Genomic DNA, 13,973 nt, shown 5'->3' on the forward strand with positions numbered 1-13,973 from the left:
TAATCATGTATTTTAACAAGAAGGATGTGTTTGCTTTCTTGATACAACCATATCTGCTGAACCCCAATTCTACAGTTTTGATAAGACAAAACTGGATGCGGTTGGGAAGCTAAATTTGGCGAAGTTTTCTTTGAAGCGACCGAATGTTTAGATTACTATTGTCTTGTCACTTCACAACCCAATATATACTTGATGCTGAGGCACGCAACTACACTCTGTTGTGGACTATCCAATACCTTTGCATGCCTCACAGCGTTTCCTGCACTGTAAGTAGATTGTGAGATAAGTATAACTGCACAATACAGTATCGCTTAGCACGAATTCCCTTAAGCAATTCTCGTCTGCGAATAGAGATTTTCCTCAGTATGTTTCTCTGAGTAAATGTATATATCTCTTCACTCATGCTGCCTAACCTATTTCACAAATCTGTTCGTCAGTCCAATGTTTCCTGCGACATGGAAAAGTGGGAGGATTAAGCAATTTGTCACACACTACGCAGAGATGGTGCAAACAATTACAAGTTATTTTTCAGATAGTGTGCGCAAAGCTTTCTCTTACTGTGCAGTAATTTCAACAAGCATAGAGCTACAGGTCAGAAGCCAATGCCTTCAGGACACTGTGAATAAATAAACATACCATGACAAGCAGGGGTTATCATCCAGGAAGAAAACTGCTATGTCGCATCATCGGAAGCCCGTTCAATGCACGAAGTGCGCATGTGCGAACAGATGTGCCTACTGCGTGTGTTGCTGTCACTCGTGTTACTACAGTGGTGACGAAGGTGGGAACGATGGGAGCGTGGTCTGCAGCAGACCGAATTGAAGGATGGCATCACGCCCACCAGTTTTCGACGAGACGATGAGCAACTGGAGCACGTACAGGATACTCCTGAAAGCTTATTTTGAGGGCAATGGCATTATCGACACTACAAAATGCCGAGCTCTGCTGATGTCTTCGTTGAGCGATACTGTCGTCGGCGTGTTGCAAGGGCGCCTTTCATCCGTGTCGGTCAACAACCAAACTTATGATGCAGTTGTTGAATACATGGAGGAACATTACAATCCTCAAGTTAATGAAATAGCAGCAACTTTCTAGTTCTTCATGCACAAGCAAAGGGATGGAGAGAGCGTTCGGGAATACATCGCTGACCTCCAGAGACTGGCGGAGAGTTGTAACTTCGGCAATTAACTGCACCGGATGCTGCGAGACTGTACAGTGTGCAGAATCCGCAACGACAACGCCTGTCGCTGCCTACTCGAGTGCAAGAAGCTAACTTTCGAGGAGACAGAATAATTCGCCGGAGCTCCGGAGAAAGCGCTAGACGACATCCGAGACACATGGGAAGGGTTCCCGGAGACTTCGGTAACCAGCATAAACATTGTACAGCTGCAGCAAGGACGGCGGCCCTGGACGATGTGGAGGAACACTCCAAAGATCATTCATGTGATCGATGCGGCAGTATCCCCGTGAGACGTACGTGCTGTCATCGAAACACAAAGTGCCTGGCACTAAAGGGCATCTGGCAAAGGTTTGCAGCAAGGGACGTTCCCATAAGGCCACGACATTTTCCATAGAGCAGAGGGCAGGTGAGAGCGAAGAAGAGATGCTGCTTGCTCTTGTCGCTCACAGCTCTGCCGATGGAGCCACATGGAAGCCTCTCGAGGAAGACTTGACCTGGCAGGGTCGAAAACTATAAATGACCATAGACACGGGTTCTCCGGTCAGTGTCATACCAAACAACATATTTCAAAAGCACCGCAAGTGGTGGCTGGCACTGGAAAAGACGTCGCTCCATTTAACATGCTCTTCCTGGGGCCACTACCGGTCGTCGGTCAGATAACAATGCTGGTGCAATCGGGCTCAACTGTTGTAACGAGCACTCTAATAGTTGTCAGATGTCACGGACCACTGCTTTGTGGTCGGAACACAAGAGAACTAGTCTGCATGGTGGGTGTGTCCTTTTACGACGCTGGAAACTCCTCGAGTGTAAATGGCAAGGTGAATCCTCTGCTTGAGGAATTTTTGGATCTTTTTGAGAACAAGCTTGGTTGTTGCAAGGGCGCACCTGTGAAACTGCACCTCAAGGAGGAAGCCTACCCACGTTTCTGAAAAGCGCAAACAGTGCCTTATGCTATGCGCTCCAAAGTTTCAGCCGAGATCAACCGTCTTGTACAAGACGGAGTGCTTTCACTGGTAAGCGTTTCGGAATGGGCAACTCCAGTGGTTTCGGTGGTAAAGAAGAACGGAGATATATGGTTGTGTGGTGACTTCAAGTTAACCGTCAACCCCGCGTCGCACTTGGAGTAGTATTCCTTGCCTAGAGTTGAAGACATGTTCGCGGTTCTTTCTGGAGGCGAAGTTTTCAATACGCTGGATGCAGAAGCCAGAAAGACGGCGGTACTCAGCACACACCGAGGTCTTTACTGCTAAAATCACCTGGCATTCAGGATTGCTTCAGCCCCTGCCGTGTTATAGCGATGCATGGAATTGGTTTTGCAAGGCTTGCCGAATGTTCAAGTTTACCTCGACGACATCATTGTGGCAGAAAACGAAAACGACACCTCTGTACAGCGGCAGGTGCTTCAGCGGCCGTGTGAACACAACTTGAAGTTGAACGAAGTGAAATGCCACTTTAGGAAAGCACACGTGTCGTTTCTTGGGCATTGCATCGATGCTAAAGGTTTTCATCCTCTGCAGGACAACCTTGAGGCTGTGCTAGCCACGCCAAAGCCAACATCGGTAAGCCAGCTGAAATCTTTCTTGGGCTTGGTTACATATTACGCGAGATACTTGCCCAACTTGTCAACTATGCTGGCTCTTTTATATGGCTTGCTGGCAAAGGGGATGCAACAGAAATGGGGGTTGTCTCAAGACAGAGCGTATCAAGAAGTAAAGACAGTCTTGTGTAAAGCTAAATTTCTTGTGCACTATGACCCGCAAAAGCCCCTTCGACTGGAGTGCAATGCATCACCGGTTGGCTTGGGCGCAGTACTGTTCCATTGTATCAATGGTGAAGATTATCCGATAGCCTTTCGCTCAAGAACCTTAACGCCGGCAGAGCGAAATTACTCTCAAGTGGAAAAGGAAGTGCTCGCACTAGTTTTTAGTGTGACAAGATTTCGAGACTATCTTACTGGTAATAAATTTTCTTTGATAACAGATCATAAGTCATTGATGGGGCTGTTCCCCCGCGACAAAACCATTCTGCAAATGGCGGTGGCTAGGATACAGCGAAGGGCACTACTTTTATCGGCGTATCAGTGTGACGAAGACTATCGGAAAGCACCGTCGGACATGAACGCCGACGCTTTGAGCCGTTTGCCTTTGTCAGAGCATGGACAGCCCGGTGAAGATGATCCCGTAGAAGATGTGCTAAATGTGCAAGCTTTGAGAGATTTTTCTCTTTGTGCACAGCAGTTGGCAGACAGCACCAGCGATGACGTCCTTCTCTGACAAGTGATGACAAGGATTCTGCGGAGCTGGCCAAACCAACTGAGACCGGAGCAATAATGTTTTCAGCCTTACTTCACCCACGGACATTAACTTACTGTGAGTAATGGACTAATCTACTGGGGTCATCGTGTTGTTTTGGCTGAGGAAGTGCAGTCAATTATTCTGCAGGAACTTCACGAGACCCATCTAGGCATGATGGCAATGAAGCGCCTGGCGTGCACAATGTTTTGGTATCCCGGATTGGATCGCGGCACAGGTCTCCTTAAGCTGGCCGAAGACCAACGAACGTTAATCTCGCCTGCATGTCGAGTATGCAGGTCCAGTTGAAGGCCACATGATCTTGGTGGTAGTGGATGCGGAAACGAAATGGATGGAGGCAGTACCCCTTAAAACAGCAAGTGCAGAAACCACAGCGAAAGTTCTGCGGTGATCTTTGAGCGTTTTGGCCTGCCATACACAGCCATTTCCGACAACGGGCCACAATTTAACAGTGCAGTGTCTGAAAGATTCTTCAATGATAACCATGTGCGTCATGTTAACTGCGCTCCATATTACCCTCAGTCAAATGGATTGGCAGGGCACGCTGTGCGCACCATTAGGGAGGGAATCAACAAAAATGAAACTGGAAGTCTACTTATTCGGATTAACAAGTCCTTGCTGCGTTACAGGATGACGCTGACTCGAGAAGGGAAATCACCCGCCGAGATATTGCTTGGTTTTCAACCAAGGACCCGTCTAAGTGCATGTTTTCCAGAGGAGGAGGTGGCACCATGGAATTCCACGGTGAGCACACCCCCGGCACCGACGCCGCAGTTGCTTCCTCAGGGAGCACCTGTTTGGGCATGACAGTACAATCAAGCCGGTCAAAGATGGTTACCCAGCACAGTGACGTCAACAAGAGGTAGGCGCTTGGTTATGGTGGACGCCGCAGGAGGAGCGCAGTGCCGTCACGTGGACCAAGTGCGCCTACGAACGCAATGGCAGAGTTAAAACAGGAACTCAGCACAACTCAGCCTTCAGATCACCACACCTCGCTAAGTGATAGACCCTCAGATGACCAAGCCTCCCAGCGTGACCAAACCTCAGCAGGAGAAGACAGCGAACCACCATTGGACGTATCGCTTAGTACAGCCCGATCTCCCAATGAGGCAACCTCAAGAGAACAGACAGTCTCGAGACTTCTCAGGCATCATTCTACGCGCACAAGAAGACCTCCCGATAGACTAGGCTTCTAAGGTAAAGGAAGTGCTGTGTCGTGTCATCGGAAGCCCGTTCATAGCACGAAGTGCGCATGGGCGACTAAATGCGCACTTCATAAAAGAAGCCACGCTATCTGCAATAAAACACCCTTTGGCTTGCGCCTACTGCGTGTGTTGTTGTCACTCGCTTTACTACAAAAACCACACAATATTCTACAAGCTGCACTGCAATTTTGATGTCCAGATGTTATTGCTATCTGCCTGCATCACAATGTGGCTGCGCTGACTGAAAACTGAAGCTGTGTCTTCATGCTAGGCAATAGAATGCCCAGTAGGTCAGTAGCACACAGTAGCAGGCACACAAGTGGCAGAACTAGACAGGCAAGCATGAAATTGTTATCGATCACAAAAGGGATGGTGTTCAAAATGTAGCTTCTTCCAATTGCAGATCTATGAGAATATTTTACCTCAACACTTGGCAAAACTTGCATGATTCAAGACTTATAAGGCCTTGCTTCAAAATTGAAAGCTGGACACTCCAGAAAAAGCACGTTCTCCTGCAACTATGTTTATGCAGACTTTTGTGAGACACATCAAAGGCCATTAAAGGAGCCCCAACAAAACTACAAGCTGTCTCGCACATAAAATGACAAACCTTTACGACTCTCCCTCTGCAAGAATTTCTTGAAAGCAATTTTAAATGAGCTATCAACAATAAAATGTCTTTAGTTGCCCACGAGGGTTTGACTGTTTTGCCATTGCTGTGCTGAAGATGAGCAGCTTCAGCACCACAGATAAATGCTTGTAATACTCCACCTAACGGCAAATTAATGCGGTCTTTTTGTGTTTGGTATTTTCCTTCTCGCATACTTCGACCGGTGACAGCCTATCTAAGGAAACAGCTTGCTGCGTTTACATGGTCCACTTGCTCCTGCTTTTTGTTTTCTATAGTTCTTTTAATATTGCGCATTTGATGCCATTCAGAACACTGACAAGCCTCCCCCATAGAAGCCACTAATTCTCTTAGGTTTACCAAAGGTGATGAATCAAGACAAGGGGCTTGTACTATCTAGTCAAGGAGGCAAGAACGATTTTGAGTTAAATTGTAGGCGCTCCGGTTTGTGCAGAGGAGTGACATGTCGCTCAGACATTCATGAAGACGTAATTCAACAACTAGGCAAGCTTGCTTAGTGTGCTTGAAAACTGTCCGAAGAGACCTTTATTTTTTGACTATTGGCCCAACTCATTTGTTTGCTTGTGAACCAAAGTACGAAGAATGCTTCAGGATCAATTCCATGCTTTTCTATTACAGATTTGGCTCGGCTGCTATTATGCTTTGTTGCTAAGCATGAAGTAACAGGTTTGATTCCTTGCTGCAGTGGCCACACACTGATGAAAACATTTGACTGTACTAATGTGATGCGGTAAAACTTCAGTAAATGTTAAAGAATCAGTTGGAATTTATCTGGGGCCATCCATTATGGTATTCCTCACAGCTGCATCCGAGCTGTAGCTTTGGGACACACAGGTCAACCATTCAAGTCAATGAACCAGGGCCTCAGACTGTGCTCTTTGATTTCAATGAAGCGATTCCAGTGTGCTCTGCTTTAGACTATCTTTATACCATACACAGGCTTAACCTAATGAAATCAACAAAAAGGTGCCTACATGGTTTCATCGTCCCTGTAGGGAATAACGGCCCTCTTGTCTCCAATTTCGCCACGCTCCTGGAAGTCAAAGTACTTCTCAAAGACAGATGCAAAGCAGTTCCTCTTGAGGTGGCTGGCCTTGCGTGCAATCTCCTCTGTGTTCTCAGGAAGGTTTTCCAGGTCAAACAATAGCGATACATTGTAACCTATAGAGGAAGTAAAAAGGACTAAGTCACCACGTGAAAAAGTCAGAGGGCTTACTTTTACGAAGTTTTGTAGAGAACATCACGCAGTGCAAAGTAAAAATGATGCCATAAATTATCTGATTTTCATGTGGTTATGCACTGGTCATTGCAGAGCTTCAACTATATATGAAGAGCGCTGCAAAGAATTATAAAGATATTAACCCCTTCCATGCCTTGGATGAGCTGGGTTCTTCCATGCATTTCTGGTAAAAACTACCAAGGACGAGCTCAGCTCATCAACGGTATTTTGCATTTTCTAGCAATGCCATTGGCAAGTCTAGTTTTGTTTCAGTGCTTAGTCATGCTTTTGGTAGATGGCAGCACACAATTCATGGGACTGCACAGGCAGAAGCAAATTTGTTTTTTGTAGGGGTAAGGTATGTTGGCAACTGGGGTCTTAAAAGTAATCTGGCCAGAATTTGGGACAACAGCGTGGCATGGAAAGGGTTAATGTGCAGTGTGCTACTGTTCATATTATACAAGAAGCCCTGCAGATTCATGATTTACGGGACAAAAAGAGACGAAGGCAAAGAAAAAGTAGGGATGACAGGAGCACCGATAGCTGACACACGACAGAACCCTGACATTTCTGCCCCTGCTTCGGAAAAGTGCGGAAAAGTCATTATTCCATACCTGCATGCAGCCCTTGTGTTGTCCCTACTTTTTTCCTCGTCTTTGTCTTTTTTGCGGTGCAAATCACGAATCTGTTCCAACCCACCCAGAACTCCATTCTTATTCAAACCCTGAAAGCACCTTAGCAACAAAGTGACTGATGGTGCGGGACTGAGGAGTTTATTCCTTCAAAGCCTTCTGCCACTCTTTTGTGCCACCTGACAGCAATGAGAAAACGAAGAGATAGCTCTGCTATAGCCAAGCTATAGAGGCAGCAGAATGTCATAAGCACCCCACTTGCCACACTGAGAAAGTCAAAAACGCAACAGAGTGCTTGACAAACACATTCTTCTTAAAGACTGCCAAACGAAGTCGCAAAGTGGCACAACGAAGCTCTCATGCAATTCAATACACTAATGCTGTATCAAACTTTAATGTGTACAAACTTGTGCTACGCATCAGTAGGAAAGAGGTTTCTAGTTGCAATGCCACAGTGAACATATGGTGCGACCCAACAAGATGGCCCAACAAACTTATATCATTTCAACACATATGTGAACTCATACAAAACAATGTTACTTGGTAGCAGATGCCGCCTATGACGTACATGCCACAGAATACCAAGTGTTAAAATGAGCACTGAAACTTAAATTTAGAGCCATGTGTTTTCTGCTGCAATCTGAGAATGAGGGCATATGAAGCGACTGGTGCCTTTGCAGCACATGCATTCCACGCTATAGGTACCATATTTTCACAGTGTGCCCAACACAAAAGCACTAAGGCCGCGCTATTTTTGTCTAAGTTTGTGGAGTGCGAGAGAGTTATGCAGAAAAGTGTACTTCCTTGGCATTTTGGGCATGCAGCCTGTGAAAAAGATTGTGTTTGTCGACTGTGTTTCGTCACAAATACTAGTGCAGACTGCAACTACAATGCGTGCGGCCTTTATAAAGGTCGAGCATGTCCTGAAATCTCACACCCTGTAAACTTTTGTAAACAACTTAAGTCGACAAACTCACGTATGCGCAGACTCATTTGAAGCTGCAGCCAATCATGAGTTCACGTGAATTGAACCAAGTAGGTGAGGGTGCAGGTCTGAGTCTGAACAGGTCCAGTAAGTTTGAACGAAATGTAATTATAGTTGTATTAGAGTTAATAAGACTACATTTTAGGCTTAGTGCATGCACTATCAAGACAGTCCGACTGTACAAAGAGTACAAGAATTTTGTCAATTAAATCAAATTTTATAAATATAAGATGCTAGTTTTACAGTATATTGTGCTGGAATTTTTGAAGTGAAATGTGAATTTCGGCAAAGGTATTCTACATGTTTATACACTCGTTCGCACTGAATGTGCTCTTTACACTAGGTGTGTTAATGTTTCTCTATGGTGAGCATGTGCATTTATGCCCTTTCATTTATATACCTTAAGAACATGCTGCTGCTCTAGGTGGTACATAGCTAATGCAACGAGTAACCCAGTGATATATCATCGAGTACCGCAGAGTGAAACCATGAGTATGAATGAGCCTGCCTGCTATGTCCACAAAAGTTTGGCAGGGCCTGATGATGGTGAGCTTGAGTCGTAGCAAGTCTACTGACCTTGGCAACTATTGAGTCTGAGAAATTTCTCTTCATTCTGATGACCTGTGGTTACTAACGTTACAAGGATATACAAAAGTTTCACAAACAGATGCACCTATCTATTGAAGCAGAGCTGGGTATAACAAGTCACAAAGTGCAACTGAAAGTCCCACAATGAGGGATGCACATGTGTTGGGGTGAAGTCTAAAACTGAGAAAGACCATGCAGAGACAGCAGGAGCAATACATACCATCTTCAGTTGTCGTCAGCAAGGGACCATATTCTCGTTTCAAGAGCTAGTAGTAGAAAAGAAAGAAGAAGGCTGCAGATGGATATTCATAGTACTTTACAACATAATTGAAGAATAGTGACAAAAGAAGCACTGCATACTGCTCAACAGTAAATTCTGAAACCTGTAGTTTCTTCTAAAACTGCAAATGCACTGATAATTTTGAACTGTAGAATGCATTATTATCTTAAATTATCCAATGAACTTGCTCATCAGTGCTTTCTCCCGTTTGTTAGAAATATCAACACAGTACAGTCAACCCCAACCTAAGAACTTAACAGCAGAGGGATCTCAAAGGCAACATGTCCACATGTGCTAGCCATTTGCGTCTTCAGGTTCTCCCTTTACTTCTTTCTACCCACGTGTCTGCTGTTTATTTGTGAGATACTAAGATGATAGAATGAACAGCAAACAGCAGAGCACTTTTCTATCAGTACGTGCTTGGCTGTCTCACTGCGCCCACAATAAACTACTGTACGTGAACTGTTAAATTATAGGGTTTGCAGCTTCACGTTATGCTGTGATCTTTTCGACTATCGCTCACCTTGTTAGTGTTTTTATATCATGCCTACAGAGTGCTAAAAGCCTCTACTTTGCCGCAGTGCTCGTTGGTGGTTGCACAGTCTTGAGTGACTAGCAAAAACAGCCCCCTCGCATCTACTAACGAGCTCTGCAGGAAAGCAAAAACCTGTACCACTCTGCAGGCATGATAGTGAAATACTGATAAGGTGCGCAATGGTTGACAAGATGACAGCAGGATGAAAAGCTCTTAACTATGCATGTGCAGCAGGTTACAATTGGTATGGTTAGTAAGTGCAACATGTGCCGAAAGACATGTGCTACGCTGTTCCAAGTTTCATTCTGTCATGATAGTACATGAGATGTCCCTGTCTGTGGGGGGATGAACACAGCCTTTGGATTTACACTACTATGCAAGACTGAAACATGAACTTCAGCAGACAAACCAGAGTGCACTACCTGCCACTGAACCATCAGGGCACTTCCTCTTTACGCCTGTGCTATCCATAACCGAACAATTTATCTTAGTACAAACAGAGAAAGGGCAGTTGCAGCATGCTTCTATGAGAAGGTCTCTTTCTGAGTAGTTGGCTTGTAACTGAATAGACACAGTGCCGTACCTATACCATATATGAAAGTACACTGAATGACTTAATGAACAACAATAAACCTCCCACCTGCAAACTTACCATGCCAAATGACAAATGTAGGCTAAACAAAATGACCTTGATTACACGTCTACATAACCTCTAAGCCCTTTTTAAGTATAGAGTAAGCTTGCAGAAATATTCGTTCACACTTGCAGTTGCTTGGCGAACATATCTGTGATGCTAAGCTTATTGCTCTTAGCCAGATATGTTACCAATGAGGCTATCATACACCAATAAACAAGATACGAAGCCCTGTAGTCATAATGCAGCAAAATTAGAGTAACAAATTCGCATGCAATGAGATTATCTGTTACCTCATCTGCACCATGTTCTTGGAGTTCCTTGTAGAATTTCAATGAAATGCTGACCTGTGAAAGACAGAATAACATTTATATCTCTGTGACAGGGAAATTACAAACGTGATTATTTCTGTGGCACAGAATAGGATGAGGGCAACATGTACCTGGTTAGGAGAAAGAATGAGTTTTGTCTACTGGCAAGCAAGCTTACCTTTTAGGCTACGTAATTGTTCCAATGTTAGGAAGTTTGGCAGGCGTACATTTCTAAATTTACAGCACCTGAATATAAATAAGGAAAGATGTTTCTATTGGCAGACAGGGTATAGATTCGGGTCTTGAAATCCAACAGCATAAGAATTTGTCTTTATATCTTTGTTTCTGCACTGTCTGACTTTGGAGTTAGCAGGGGGGCTTTCTAAATGCACACCCACTATCATATATTCATGAATACAGCTGCATTTAGCACTTTCAGATTTACTTATGGTATATATAATTAGTGAGGCAAAGTAACTGTACTTATTTGTAATAAGGAGCTGCATTTTTTGTGGCATGTAAAGTAGAGTTAATGACAAAATAGGAAAGTTGGTTTTTCTAGGGTGAAAATGGTATATAATTTCCAAAGCTACGAAAATGTTGCAGCAAAAAATTACGGATGAACTTGAGCAGTGAGGGTTCTCTGATGTGTTTTAAAAACCCAGTGTTAGGCGTAGATACTGGGGCTGCCGTGACGACTCTGCTGGCTGAGCGCATTGCAGCTCGCTCAGGACAACCATGTTTAGCTATGTTTGGCACGCTGTAGCCACCAAATAGGAAGTAGTGGCGTCTTTTTGAACATTCAAAATCAGATTTGAACTGCGCACCACGGTGACGTACGTGACCTTTGATTGCCAATGACTATATTTCTTTCGGGCACACTGAAGTACTTTTTGTGGTAAATTATTTTTTAAATAATATATTTTAACTTCAAATGCAATTCTCAACTTTGATAAAAAGTTGTTCAGGGCATAAGAAAAATCAATGCAGTCAAGTGCAATGAAATTCTAGAAATAGCAACAGTGTGGATGTGACATCAGCTTAATCAATTGAAGTGCTTTGAGCAATATGATGTATATTCTTATGTAAATATTTTTTTCTTATAGATTGCACAGAACATACTGTTTATCTCAAGGAACTAGATAAAGTACCAAAGCAGCTGCATTCCAAATGTGCTTTTCTTTTGATGATTTCCTTTCCCAGTGGCATGGCTGAGGCGTGAGACAGCTGGACTCAATGTGAGACAGCTGCATCATGCTTGTTCCTTCAATAACATTTCATTCTCTTTTTCTCTTGATGCCCTCTTTCACCAAACATGACCCGTATGCATGAAAAATGATGTGAGGCATCATGGCACATCAAAGGTAAAAATATATCTATATTTTGAAGCTTGATTTTGATAGTACCTTACACTATCCTCAGAAACCTATCAGCATGCTCTCAACACAAATATTGTAAAAAAAATTTTCGGCTGACAAAACTTACATGGAAAATACTGCTGTTCAGAAACTGCCTAGACTCGTATGAGACAAAACGGTGCAGCAACTCACCCTTATCTTTGTCTTGTCACCATTTGGGTTGGATATATGGTACAGAACTCCATCGAAGTCGGCAATTTTGACATCGACAGCCTCTGGCTTGTTGCTGGAGTATAGAGAAGACAACATATTAGAAGCAGTAAAGTGGGAAGAGTACATTTACTCAAGCACATTAATTTCTGCCTTATGATTCAAGCACACTGTCTTTACATGAGAAAAAGAAAAAGAAATAGGAAACCAAGGAAATAGGTACTGGTGAAATATATATATTCCTGCTATTAAACCTCTACTCATATCGCACTACACAGTTAAAGAAGAAGTTTTGCTACAATCAGTCAGTGGGACACAGTTGTTGTGTACAGTAGAAATTTTATTCAGACTGCAGAAGGCAGCATTAACAGAAAGAAAGCACAAGAACTCATTACGTAATGTGGTAATCACGATTATGCAGAATGCCCTTAAGCAGGCCTCTCTTTCTCCAGCATTGGGGGTGCAATCGGCCTGCTGAGTCATCAGTTTAAGATACGCCCAAGGAGTTGACACGCTTGAGTGCGTTTGTAATTTATTCGACTGCTGACACAGGCAGTGTGACCTACCAGCGGCTGCCTTCGCGTCTCAATGAGCTTGTGGCTGACTAAACATTCAGACAACCATCGAAAATTCTAAAAGAAATTATGACCTTGTAAAAGTGGACTTACGTAACAATGACACAAACAGATAAACGCACTTTTTTTTTTACACACTCTAATTTCTGTGGATGACAAGATCAGAAACCTTGTGTATTTGCAACAGATGAATATTCTCAACGGAAAGATAATATATTATTCCGTGTCAGCACTGTTAGTTTTTGGCATTATCAAACAAATTAAACGGAAGAATGGATTTATGAAACTGAGCAAGATGGGGGGGGGGGGGGTGCAGATAACTTTCAGGACATCATGTTCAAAATGTGCCACTTAAATGAACCATTATCGTGCGGTGTGAAGCAAATCGCTATCTGTCCGACGTGTTTTGCAACAGCAGTTCAACACTCTGAACTGTTCTCGTTGAACACTCGGTAAGGTGTCTGCCTTTTTTCTTTAACCAGCACGCTCGCGCCTAGTGCGACAGTTCTCGCGTCGCACTTCGCTTGGTGCTGGTGGTGATCAACAAGTCGCTGAGCATAGTAACCTGGCGTGCTCGCCACAACGTTAGAATGCAGGCGAACTTCCGATCATACCAGATATTTTGTTTCGCTGCGCGCTTAACTTTTTCCTTAGTGCTAATTTGTGACCGAAGCAGTCGAGCAACTATCTTACAGGCAAAGGTAAAACGAAACAATGACCGAAACTTTGGCGAGAAACGATCGGAGGAGGTTTCGCAACAACGTGACACAATTTAAAGAAAGCAAATGATTCACGTCGCTAAGTGGGTAGGGCAGGAAGCGCACAGGTGCATGCTGTCATTGTCAGGTGCAACGTTATAGATTGGAATAAAAAAGTCACTAGTCAGTAACAGAGTGACGAACACTTGTCACATGACGTAGAAAACTACTTGAAACTGCAGCAGTAGATGTGAATGATTAAAACACTGCACTTTTAAACTCTTATCAGCAATGGACGATCGGCGAAGTGCCCTGCCGCGTTCAGATAGAAGTGAATTGAATGCTCGAAGAGTCAAGATCAAGGTACTCACGCTGACTGGGCATTTTTGAACTTGAGCCGTAATGTTTCTTCTATTATTCTGTTGTTGATTTCCAATAATATCATCTTAACCGGCGAATATAAACTCCACACAACACCCCGAACAACTACACCGGAAACCCACCGGCCGGACGCGAGAACGTAACGATAAAGCCTCCGCTAGTCTCGTATAAATTCCAGTTTGTTGCGTAAAATCCAACTAAAATGTAAACATAATATATAT

The 13,973-nt window shown here is 43.8% G+C and overlaps 1 protein-coding gene across 1 annotated transcript in view; it reads right to left on the bottom strand.

Moving 5' to 3' along the window:
* Arpc2 (Actin-related protein 2/3 complex, subunit 2) overlaps positions 1–13,898 on the bottom strand; it is a 37,550-nt gene extending 23,652 nt beyond the window's left edge. Inside the window, exons 1-5 of the mRNA XM_050189803.3 lie at positions 13,743–13,898; positions 12,081–12,174; positions 10,513–10,566; positions 8,991–9,036; positions 6,321–6,507 (exon numbers count right to left, since the gene is read on the bottom strand). Of these exons, the coding sequence (XP_050045760.1) occupies positions 6,321–6,507; positions 8,991–9,036; positions 10,513–10,566; positions 12,081–12,174; positions 13,743–13,816 (455 nt within the window). The 5' untranslated portion in view covers positions 13,817–13,898. The remainder of the gene's footprint in view (positions 1–6,320; positions 6,508–8,990; positions 9,037–10,512; positions 10,567–12,080; positions 12,175–13,742) is intronic.
* Between the last annotated feature and the right edge of the window lie 75 nt (positions 13,899–13,973).

Source organism: Dermacentor andersoni, chromosome 2 (assembly GCF_023375885.2).
Source record: "Dermacentor andersoni chromosome 2, qqDerAnde1_hic_scaffold, whole genome shotgun sequence".
Lineage (NCBI taxonomy): Eukaryota > Metazoa > Arthropoda > Arachnida > Ixodida > Ixodidae > Dermacentor > Dermacentor andersoni.